This window comes from Protopterus annectens, chromosome 1.part2 (assembly GCF_019279795.1).
Source record: "Protopterus annectens isolate FY-2018-M chromosome 1.part2, PAN1.0, whole genome shotgun sequence".
NCBI classification, from domain to species: Eukaryota; Metazoa; Chordata; order Ceratodontiformes; family Protopteridae; genus Protopterus; species Protopterus annectens.
In genome coordinates this window covers 242,201,848-242,215,299 of record NC_056727.1, presented here as the reverse complement: position 1 = coordinate 242,215,299, position 13,452 = coordinate 242,201,848, and the positions used below count along the sequence as shown (strand labels likewise).

The 13,452-nt window shown below is 38.2% G+C and overlaps 1 protein-coding gene across 7 annotated transcripts in view; it reads right to left on the bottom strand.

The window, feature by feature from the left end:
- The window catches only part of MEIS1 (Meis homeobox 1), a 575,725-nt gene that overhangs the window by 137,938 nt on the left and 424,335 nt on the right, over positions 1-13,452 (bottom strand). For all 7 annotated transcript variants that reach the window (XM_044055841.1, XM_044055794.1, XM_044055816.1 and 4 more), the window contains exon 9: positions 7,858-7,934. In XM_044055841.1, coding sequence (XP_043911776.1) covers positions 7,858-7,934 — 77 coding nt within the window. The remainder of the gene's footprint in view (positions 1-7,857; positions 7,935-13,452) is intronic.

Here is a 13,452-nt window from a genome sequence, read left to right as displayed (position 1 = left end):
GCTGATCAGAGAAGCCAACTAAAAGAATTCAGTTATGACTTTCGGGTAAACCTGTAACATCATAATTAATGGGCATTAGCTGTAGCTAGTGGTAAGAGTTCATTTTCATGAACTTTCCTTTTATTGTTAACTTAATTCCTTTGTGCTGAAGTAGGCATTACACTTGTCTGAATTTATGCACACATCACAATCTCATTCTTAGACAGTTAACTGAGTCAGGTTGACTAGTGTATCAGCCTAGCTGACAGACATGTAGTTCTGTAGACCGCCTACTGCGTCTACATGTTGCACTTCTCACTGCTTTATTTTCATCTTGATAACACCTCTTTTTCATACTCAGTCTTGTCTTACCCCCCCCCCCCATTTAAGACGAGGCCCTCCTTTTGCTCATGCTGATTGCTCTTGTTCTGATTATGTTCTGATTTGCAAAAAAACACTACGCAGTACTTCAGAAGCCCTGCTTTACCAGCATCTGACATAATATGTCAGTCATCCGCCACTTACACCATTACCATGTGCTCATAATGATCACATTTTTTTTCTTAACTTTACTTATATTCTGCCCGTGCACAGCTTCTCTGCTTTCTTCCACTAATATTATTCTGCTTTGTCTATGTATTTCCAGTCAGTTTTTCTACCTTTCCCATTTTTTGATCATATTCTGTTTGATTCTATAAATGCTGCATTTTTACAGGTACAATGGCACCTCTTCCTAGGATGCTTTATTGTTTTCATATTCCACTAAATCTTACTAAAGTCACCGATTTATTCATATACTTTTAAACTTGCCCCAAGAAGCCTACATGTTTTCACCCTTCCTACTTCCCTCTTTTCATCTCCACTGCACATAATGTATGTTTTGTTCACTGAGCATTCCATGTACCTGCCTGCCACCCTATCCTTGCATTGCTGTTATAGACATTTTCTGTTCATTACTGACAAAATGAATCCATTAACAGGCTCCCCTGTTGTAAAGTCTCTGTTTCTCCTCAGACAGAAGCATGATGGCCCGTTTACTATAGCAGCTCTGGAGTAGAAGCCAGAAAGGGCTACTGCATCACTCTACATTCCTGAAGTATGACTGAAATCATGTATTCTCATCAATGCCTGTTCCTTAAATAACTGCACTCTTCCCTAAAGGCATCATTTAGTTTCAACTCTCTCTCTCTCTCTTTAGCCTAGATGCCCTTCTTGACCCTAAATTTCTGCTGTGATTTCATAGGAAGGGTCCAGACATAATTGCTGCCCGTGCATGCTTTCCTCTAATAGCTGCCCTCATTATCCATCTGCATAGTCACTGAGTTTAAGTTACGCTACGTCAAAGAACAGCTCTTAATTTATTGTACTGAAAGACTGCTGGGCTCACTGATCAGAATCCTTCCACATTAGTTTGATTCCTGACTTGAAAAGGTATCTCAAAAGCATGTTATCTAATGCCAAGGCACCCACTCCCATAAAACAAATGTTAAATTATTGCACCAGACCACATTTCTGGAAATGACACCCAAACTGACTCCATCTTCGATCAAAGCCCCGTGTATTACTACATCCTTTCAGTATCACATATCCCTCTAGGCCATCAGCACAAATCATCTTTTGTAAGAAATCTCATCTGCTGATTGCTACTTTCTTAATGGTTACTCTCAGAACTGGAAATGTCGTTATGGTTCTGATAATATCCACGATGGTTCCCCTTACTCATTCTTCTCACAATTCTATACCAGGCAAGACATTCCAACCATCCCATCACATAAAGGAATAAGGCTATAAGCTGCTTCCTGTAGTCCAGGGTTTGATTCCACAAGCCTCTATTTACCTACTGTGTGACTTTGATCGAGTCACTTAACCAGACAGTGATCTCAGGCAGAGTCTGAAAGAGGACCATGTACATCAGTGCTTTATCACAATTAGAAACTATAAATAAATAAACCAACAAACTATCTACAATTTAATTACACATACTAGTGAAACAATATAAATACTATGTTAGATGACTGAAAGACTCACAGAAGAAAAAGTATTAGGAGGCTGCAGCCTGCACACACAATAATGAGCCAATGTCAACTACTGTTTTCAAGATAAGCTTGTCTCTTCCTCACTTACTCATTCATGGTGCGCAGAATGACTTTTACAACCTTCGTCAAACTTTTGATATTTTACCTGGTTTTCTGTGGAGTAGTCTCATGACTTGCCCACTGTCGGCAATGAGCTATTTGCATTTACATGTATCAACATTTTTGCCATTCCTAAAAGTGATGACTGTGCTTTTGTTACACAAGCCTTTGCATATTAGACTTGGGAGTCTGAGATACTCAAAACAGATCACCTTTCTAATGCAACTTCTGCGGCTCTGCGAAGCTACCTTTTGTCACACAAGCAACTTCTACATTGATCCAATCCTTAACAAAGATTTTTTTTTACCAAGCTTTATATTGGTAAAGATGTTTACTGAGCAGCAAACAAAACGGAGAACAGCAAACAGCATACAAAGAAAGAATCCACTCGAAAAACTTCACTGAACAGCCTTTAATTCACCAGAAAACACAATCTCTTATTCAGTAAGCGCCTTTGTCTTGTAAAAGACTTCCTCAGACTGAATAACAAATTCATTTACTCTGCTGGTAATGTTTACTGAGCATACTGGCCAACTGGCTTGGCTACATCTGGTAACTCAGAACAAATAATGCTACTTAGGCTTCAGTAACTGAAATAGCTACACATATTGATCTACTGGTAATATTTTTAAGGTGAATATCCCTTACTTCATGACTGCATCTGAGTACATACCTCTAGGACTATCACTTTTCATACAACATTGTAATCACATTCACAGATCAGCTTATATCACCAAATTACTGAAGTCTGGTTATCTAGTTTTGAAATGCAGCTTAAAATCTTGTTCTAAAAGAGCAAAACTTTATTTCTGTGATGGGCTGATTATTCACAAATAACTGTACTAAGTCACTGTCCACTCAGTCTTAGGAAAATGTGACCTGCAGTGCCTAGTTACCACAATGACTTTCTTACTCTCACTCATCTAGTTCATGTCTGACATACATACTAGCTTTAAGTGTACTGACATTTTTTTCAAGGTGGCCTCACTTTACCTAGCAACCATCATGTTATCCACTATCACACTCAAGCTTATTTGTTCCCTTCTTCTGGTGGTACCTCTAGTTCAGTGAGGGCCATCTGCAGGGGCCATTATTCAAGCAAACATCAGGGCATTTGTCCACTTGTCAAAATCAAAGGAATGACAGCATTTTGTGCAAGTCCCTTACCCCATTCCTGAGTGGGGAGAAGGGATTATCTTCATCACTACTGTGAACCACAATGTCCTCTCCCTGCAATGGAGTTAATAATGAGGGCTACCATCAGTGGGGGCTTATTGAGCCATACGCCCACCCACAGGATGCCCTCTGTAATATGCCCCCCCCCTCTTCCAAGGGACTCTGGTCTTGCATGTTTTGGTCTGTGATTCTTCCTCTGGTGTGCCTGTCTGCACAGTCAAGTGCACAAACCTTTACCTGAAGTTGGGTCGCTTGGGTACAATCAGTTTCTAATCCTGCTACATCAGTGGGCCATAGTTATGGCTTTATCCATTTACATCACCAAAAATAAAGTGTGCAGATTCTTTCAAGTAACAACACACAGACACACTACCCTGCTGTACTGGCATACAGACATAATGCCTTGACTACAGCATATGCAGGGTCATGACTGGACAGCTATTGAAGATAATGCCAACAGAAGGAGTGGTGTGCCTAATCCTGAGAGGGAGGGGCTACAGGTTAATGGCTGCAGCAGTCCCTCACAGAACATGCTGTAAATGCAACTGCAACACGGTGGGGTTGCATCTGACTACCAAGCTCCCATGTAGTGGTAGCCTGTCAAGTCAGTGCACAGATGCATGCTTTCACATAGATAAGGTGTAGCAACCCCTAAATAATGTGACTCACATCGTCCCCAACTCCCATATGGAATGAATGGACAGATGGGCAGCAGGCAGTGGGGAGAAATAAAGATTTAGGAACCAAAAAAACAGACTTGAACACACACACGCACACACACACACACACACACACACACACACACACACCTGCCTTCTTGCTTGTGACTCTCAGAATTTCACAGCCACCCTATTCAGTTAACAAACTGCAAACTACACTTGGTACCACACCGTATGTCCTTCCATGCCTTTCTCTTTGTTCCAGGCATTTTCACTTCTGTACGAGACACTGTTAACAACATAACAAAAGATCAGTTTCTCACTATGATGTTTATGCCTGTTTTTTTTATTTTACTGCTGTCTCATGCGGATCTTTTTGCTTGACTGCCGGCATAATGTTTAGATGGTTTATATTAATTAACAGAAGATATTGTTATAACATGAATGCCATGGCTTGCCTTTCACCCAGCTGCTTGCTGTTAGTATTATTATTAATACTATTATTACTAATATTAGTAGTAGTACTCATCCCCCGACCCACTTTCTCCTCTGTATTCAAGACCCCTCTCTCTCCTCTGCCCATCTTACCTTTACCCTCCCACAACTCCCTTTCACACCCCCTCTTCCATTGTCTAATTCTTTACTTGAACCACTCCTCTAACATCTTCCTTTCATCTACACTTTCCATTCTCTCAACCTCCAATCTCTCATCTCTCCTCAGTACTTTTCTCCTATCTCCCTTAATTATCCAATGGTAATACACTATAAACATGGTTATTCTGTTGATTCTATTTCCTCTAAACTATCCTTATCACCTGTCAGTGTCTCTCCTCTATTTCATCTTTTGCCAGAGTTAACCCAGATTAACGCCTAGAACCCCCTGCAATGTACCTCTGAGTGTATATCTTAAGTCTTTTTATGTTCAGTTACCAAATCCATTCCTGATGTGCATTATCTTCTCAAATTGTTTGTCTCACAATAGTGCGTCTTGTTTTCTTAACATCAGTTCACTACCAGGGTAAACTGTGTATAAATGTCTTTGTAACTTTTTATGTACTTCTGAATATGTGTATGTAACCTGAACTGTATTTTAAGTTTTTGTATCTGATTTATATTTTTATCTCACTCTGGAGCTTTTCTCCCTGGGTCTCCGCTGAAAATGAGCCACTGGCTCAGTCGGATCAACCCGGTCAACAAATGTAAAATAAATAAAAATAAAATAAATAGTAGCTGTACTCTCCCAGGTCGCACCACCTGAGATTTTTTATTTTGTCTGTAACCTCTTGGGTGACACCTACAAGTCTGTGTGTGTGTGTGTGTGTGTGTGTGTGTGTGTGTGTGTGTGTGTGTGTGTGTGTGTGTGTGTGTGTGTGCGTGTGTGTGTGTGTGTGTGTGTGTGTGTGTGTGTGTGTGTGTGTGTGTGTGTGTGTGTGTGTGTGTGTGTGTGTATATATATATATATATGTGTGTGTGTGTGTGTGTGTGTGTGTATATATGTGTGTGTGTGTGTGTGTGTGTGTGTGTGTGTGTGTGTGTGTGTGTGTGTGTGTGTGTGTGTGTGTGTGTGTGTGTGTGTGTGTGTGTGTGTGTGTGTGTGTGTGTGTGTGTGTGTGTGTGTGTGTGTGTGTGTGTGCGTGCGTGTGTGTGTGTGTGTGTGTGTGTGTGTGTGTGTGTGTGTGTGTGTGTGTATGTGCGTCTTTGTCTGTCTATCTTCTCTCTTTCTTCTTTCTATCTACATACCTACCTAACTATATATTTATCTTCTATATATTTACACGTTTATGCCTCCATCCATGTGTGCATGTATATGTGTTTGTGTACATATACACACCTAGTTCATCTGAGTGATTATTAAAAGTCTAATGAAGAGAAACAAAAAATCTGACAAATACCTTACTGAAGGGCATGATTTCTGTTTACAAATGTAATTGGTATACTTGTACACCCCATTACAGGCACAGTGTAAATATCTGCATATATTAGTTATCAAGAATGCATATACATAGTTTTGCATTTTATGATTAACAAAAGGATCCAGTTAAATACAGAAAAGGCAAGACCTGAAAAAATTAAATAAATTTCTTTGGCAGTACACATAAGTTTACAGAATGTCATTCATAGTACTGAAATGGTTATGGAAAACTTGTATTGTGTTGTTTTTCTCATAAATAATATCCATAGTAACAGTTACAAAATGACCTCACAAGGGGTGCTCTAAGGTCATACAAGCTGATAACCTTGCAAGCTCTGTTTATGCTAGTCAGCCTGTGCCTTGTAGATAGTGTACTTTGTAAATGAATCCTGCAAAGGCAAATATATTGTAAGTAGCTTGTTATCGCTAAGGTACTAAATTGAAGAATACATAGGGATTATATTGACAGAAATTGCATTTTCAGTAATGGAGTTTAAAATATCTGAGATCTTTCCCATAGCCTCCAAAGTCTCTATAACTAAGGAGCAATGTTTGTTAATGCAGGTGATGCGGACATCAAGACACGATTTATTCACTCAAATGGATTAGGCCATGTAATCAGAGCCTTGGAAATATTAATCTCGGGCACATACTGAATAGGGAAAGGAAGACTTTTATCGCTTCGCTGGCTACCCCCAAGGCAGGGTTCTAGCCTGCTTACACCATTTTCTGTTTTTTTTTTCACTTCAAAGAGTGTAGGGTTTCATATCACAAACACTTATCTAGGATATTGAGACAATTAATTAGATACACTTACTTTTAGAGGGTATTAGATACTGATAGCCTGCAGAAATGATGGCTATGAAACCCAAGTGTGTTGCACTAACACAGTGTAACAAATCATACCTTTTCAAAGCCTTTGTGCTGTATTTCAGCCCGTATTACAGCTTGTTAAGAACTGATTGTCAGTCTTGGATTCATAAGTAACACAAATCATACATCATTAGTACTGCCAACAATGGTACCGAATTCCCAACATAACTGTAACTAATCTCTATTATCATTCACGCTTTAAAGATCAGTCTGATATTTACACTGCTCCAATAAAATACGACATGCCAAAAGCTCATTCAACTAACAAATTTACTGATGGTCCATTGTGATAACAGTTATTACACTCTATAAACTTCTGTCACATCCAGGTTAAGAAATGCCCATGAAATCATGATAAAAGTGGTAAAGCAGCAACACACAAGGGTATCTGTTCCTTGCGAAGAAATCACTGTGAGTATTTCCTGCAGCAGGTAATTCACAAAGCAACCAGCAACCTATTGTGTTACAGTTGGAAAAACATTTGGTTGAGATTTAAGCCAACACTTCCGAGATCACTTACATTTAAGACACAAGGGCACATAACTGGTATACTAAAACATAGTGGAAGGATTCATATGGGTATTACAGCAAGCAGTACATAACTATGGTTTTACATTTATTCAGAAGTAAAAGCTAAATGGTCAAAAAAAAAAAGAAAATCTATGAAAGTGCATGGACATCACAGGTACATGATTTATCACTTTATTATTCCACCTGTCTGTAATGGGCATAGTTGTACAAGCCAATGACTAACGACAATTAACAGCACAAGTCCATGTGGGATTCCCAAGCCACCAAAACCACAACTTGAAGCCACAGGAGAGCTGCTATTATAACACCACACATCGGTGTATGATCAACAGAACAGTAGCATAAATGTGAAAATCACTGCACAGCCAAATATAAATATGATATTAATCAGCAAAACTGTAAAATTAGAAAACTAAAAAGCACAACTACTAGCTAACAACTGGTAATGCTCTTCCAGGGAGTATCTCTTTTTGTAATCATTGACTTCTCAGGAAAGTAGGCAGTATATGGGTGTGCCATCCTAATTTACAGATCATTTGTTGCCAGAGGCAGACATGCAGACTGTATGTAAACATAAAATCTAATCACATACCAGTTGTTTACTTGTAATATAGTAAGCCCCGTATCTTGCGCCAGCTGTTTTTTCTGTTCTTCTGAGGGGTAAGGGTGCTAGAAAATATGAAAGAGAAACATTTTTAGAGAGATCAATCCTATAAAATATCTAAAGCATTGCAACAGTCACAGAGCGGCCATTAATTAACACAGAAAATGCTGAGGTGTGTCGCTCACTCATAATCATTAATGTAATATGAAATCATCTAATTAATGGCAGCAAAAGGCAAGCCAATTACAAAGTTAACTGAAGTGTAGAAGCAGCTACTTTAATTAGGGCACTGGGAGCATGCAGACAGAGAAGTTCATCTCAGCCAGATGTATTAACAGTGTTTTTACTTTGAACATGTCGATTGTATTCGTTTAAAATTGAACACATTAATATGATTCAGTTTCCATTTTCCTTCTGTTTATTCTTTGAGAAGGTCACTTATCCAGACAGTACTACTGGGTCACCACTGTAAAGGGGCACATATGACTTGTGGATTTGTCTGGTTAACAAATGAGTAATATAAAATAAAAATAAATCAATTTATATTTAAGATTTACCTTCAAAATAACTGTGTCCTTCTTAGGAGTGCACCAAATTGTGAACTTTGTATGGTGAAATAAATATGTTTATGTATAAGGCAATAGCAACAAAAGTGAGCATATGTTAACACTGCATTTTCTTTATATTAATGTTACTATTTGCTGCTATTAATTTTGCAACATTTTCAAAATGTGTTGATGGCCTAAATGATGTGTTTAATATCATGGCTAAGCACTTAAATGTATCTTAAAATGGCTTACTGAAACAGGGCACCTTTGGTAATGAACTCACAACATCTGGGTTACCCATAAAAAATGTGATGCTGGTAAGTATGACCAACACAGGCAAATAAATATATCTAATGGCAGTCAGTCACCTTCTACCTGGTTCATTTTAATACTTGTTAGTAGAAAATCATAAAAGCAATGCAAGAACAAAACAGCAGGCACAAAAAGCTTCTCCATCTTATACAGCACAAAAAATATATATATATATATATATATATATATATATATATATATATATATGCAACCATATATTTTATTTGCATTAAAGTACTGCGTGCTGGCATCAGTTAAATCTGTGGGCCTGATTTTCCATATGAATGATCAAACTTGGTTTGGATATATTTGTTAGTGTATACAGTCATGGTCAGATTGTTGTTACAGCTTTTGCCACTGCTTCAAAAAGGAACTCTTAGCAAAATTGTCTTTTCTGACTGAAGAAAAGAAAGCTAGTCTGGCTGCTGCTGACACATGATGCTACAGCTGTCCATAATTATAGTTTAAAAGCATGAGGCAGGAATGCACTAATTTTCATGACCTGGCTACTCAGCTGAATTGTATAGCATTACACACAGTTTAGCCCATGAAGTCAGCTTGCAGGTACGGATTACTCTTCCAGGTACAAGAAGGTATCTCCTCCAGTGCACCTAAATGTCTGTTTTACTTGCATTCACTTTGGCTAAGTGGATACACCGAACAGAGATGTGATACTTACAAGCAGCCCAAAAGAAAATAAAGCTATTTAACATCTTTTACATCACAAAATAATCAATATTTGTGACCAGAATCAGTTTTCTAATATTGTGTCTCAATACACTGTGTCACAATAAAACTCTGTATTCTGTAAAGTACACAAAGATAGATAATTTAAAATACATTTCACTGATGTACGCCTTTTATCCAGTGTTTACATATGCACTTACTGTGATGTTACTTCTTATGGTCTCTGCGCAACTTAAGTTTTTATTTTTTACTTTTTATTTCTTTTTTTAGGACTAAGGTGTTTGCTGTGTTACAGCACATGCAAAAGAAATACATAAATATAAAACAATGCTATTAATAGGCTACAGGGATTCAGTGATGTGGTCTTAAGTGCATTTGAGACAGAGAGCACATGTAGTCCCAGCTGTAGTGGGACCAGAGGGATGGTTCAGAAAAAGAATCTTATGGCTGTTGTGTGCTGCTATGTGAAATGTACAGTGTACTGCGGTGGTGGTGCTGTGGTAGCATTGTCGCCTCACAGTAAGACGTTGTCCTATTCGATTCTCAGCTAAAGCGTCTTCTGCGTGGAGACATGCGTGAATGGGCATACCTTCGTTGAAGGTTGTGCGTCAGGCCTGGCAAGTAGGTATGTAAAAATCTACTGCCAATCATTAGCAGACCAGAGTTCCACTGTGGTGACCCCTAACCGGGAAAAGCCAAAAGATACAACAACAACAGCAACTGCGCAAGGCCATTAAGATACATTTCCAGAGTGCAACAAGTTTTGGCAAAGATGGATGGTCATACCAGCAACTTATATCATAAAGTAGGGCACTGATAGATTCTGTAGGATGACAAAAACACACAGATACACACAGGTATTACAATCTGTGTAGCCAAATATGCATGACAGTTTTGGCATTTTTATTATGTGGTTGTGTTGGGGTTCTGGAAGAACACCAAAAAGAGAGACAGAGAGATAGAGCGACACATTATGCATACATACAGCTACATGCATATCTATCTATCTATATCTATATCTATATACATCCCTCCATCCATAACCCCTTTTCCCATTTTTACACATCAGGTCGGGGTGTCATTTCAACAGTGACAATCTTCTAGAGCCATGTTTTACACACACACACACACACACACACACACACACACACACACACACACACACACACACACACACACACACACACACACACACACACAAACCTTTGTCCAATTTAGAGTGCCCAATCCATCTCTTTGGAATGTGTGAGGAAGAAGAATCCCATACAAACACAGGCAGGACATGCAGACTCCACACAGAAGGCACCTCAGCCGACAATATCTATATCTATATCTATAAATATATATCTATGTATATCTGCATTTATGAATATACATATATATATATATATATATATATATATATATATATATATATATATATATATATATATATATATATATATATAGACACACACACACACACACACACACACGCATGCACGTATGCTCTCACACACCCACACACACACGTATACAAACATGCACACATGTGCCCGCGCACATGCACATACACACACACACACACACACACACACACACACACACACACACACACACACACACACACACACACATACAAAACACAAGTGCATGCATGTCTTGCAAACAACACACACCTTGCAAGAGTGGGTGAAGAGTTTAGTTTGCTCTCTCAATCACATTACTCAGATGCTTCATAATACCAAAATGATCTATAGACACCATCATCCTGCAGTGTCATCCATTTTCTGAAGGACTGCATCAGACTCCTTATAGAGGGGCTTCTCTGTCTTCTCCCTCCTTTAGTCACCTTTGACCTTAGACTTAAGTTCTGAAAACTCCAGTGCTGAATCTTTGGAACTTTGGGGATGGAAGACTCACTATGGGAAGAAACTTCCTTAGACAGTAACCTTTTCAGTATCAATTTTTATTTATTTAACATTTGTTTACTGGGAAAGTCTAACTAGGAGCAAAGCCAATTTTCAGCAGAGGCCCAGGGACAAACACTCTAGATGCATGTCTTTGTAACATGGGAGGAAACTGGAGAACCTGGAGAAAACCAACACAAATGCAAGGAGGACATGCAGACTCTGCACAGAAGGCACTCCAGCTGAGAATCAAACCAGAGAACATCTTGCTGGGAGGTGACAATGCTAGTGCTGCACCACTGCACCATCCTTTATTTCCATTAACTAATATTCCTTTGTTAAATGTTTTGCAGATATTAAATTCACATTTCAAATGCTGGATGTCAAGATGTATCACACACAATACAGTTTATCCTAGGGCAGAATTTATTGCTTGCAGGGCTCATCATTTTTGAAATGAGAAGTTTTTCACTCCATAACGGTATCAACCAAAAATCAAATGGGCAGGCAATCACAAAAATATCAACAAGGAGAAGCACAGCTTAATTAACAACAGACAGTGCTACTCTCCACAATCAGCACAACCAGAAAAGAGCAGCAACAGATTTATACAACTGGCAGCAAACACAAAAGAGTAGAAATTGTAAAAGGTGACACATTAATATAAGAGTTTAGCCAATGTAAAGGTGTGTCTAAAAGCTCAAGAGTCTACAGGGAAGGGGAGAAAATAAAATCTGTAAACAGTATAGAGGAAAAATTAAATCTGGATTGGTGCAGAGACAGAAAATGATTGCAAATGATCATTGAATATATATATATATATATATATATATATATATATATATATATATATATATATATATATACACATATATGAGTCTACTTCACATGATCGAACGTTCAAATGTTCGAATTCCATATGGCCGAGACCATATGATCGAACATATGAATGTTCGAAAATATGCAGTAGACAAGCAAAACACAAACAACAAAAAATAAACTGTGTATAGCAGGGGGGCAAGCCCCCAACACCCCCAGCAACTTAAATATACCAACTCCGAGATCGCACTCCAGCGAGGACAAGGGAAATCTCCCAGTCTGTGCTGTATGACGATCCCCATTCAGAATTTCAAAGTTTTAAAACTTTGAACATATGGTGTTCGATCATATGGGTTTCGAAGTTTTAATATTCGAAATTCTGAATGGGACCCGTATATATATATATATACACACATATATATATATATATATATATATATATATATATATATATATATATACATATATAGATATATATAGATATATAGCTATATATATATAGATCTATTTATACATGAACAAAGATACAAGACTTGTAAAGATGAAAGTTTGCCTGTGTAACAAGAAAATACATTGGGTCTGTTACCCCACGCAAGCTGCTTGAGTGGTAAAAAAGACTTGATGAGTTAGAAAGAAATACTATGTCTGGCAAGTAACACAGAGGACTAAAGCTCTAAGCTGTTAATGAGCTGCTTCTTGTGGGCAGGGTACAGGGTTTGATTCCTGAATGTGCCTTCTTTGAGCAATTCACTAAACCAGACAGTTCTCTTGGCTTGCACCTAAAAAGGGAGAGTTATGTCTGGTGGGCTTACCTGATCCAACAGGTAGGTTAAAATAACATTATGGGTAAGGGAGATAAGTTATATACCTGTAAAAGGTTCATGTATGAGCTATATAAGACCTGTGGTCTCTCTAACTTGTAAAGGTTTTTAAGACGATGAACCAGATCATGCCAGATTCTGGTTATGATGCGCAGCATGACAGTTTGTACCTGGACCTGCAACATTTACACTAGATAATGGCATGAAGCACATACATCTACAGACACACACAAACATACAAATATGTATTTATTTACTCATCCAGTTTGGTAACCAGTGTAGAGTACTGATCCAAATGAACCTATTTTAGTCTCAGCCCAGAGAAATATAAATGACAGTAGACAAGCAATTTAACTTGAATTCTTATGAATACATACAGAATGTTATGTGAAGACAGCAATCAATCAATAATGAATCAATAACAGTGATAATAACAATAAAGTACACAGTACAGGGGACAATAGGACGGGATGGTTAGAGTAAGGAGAAAAGATGAAGAGGGTGAAA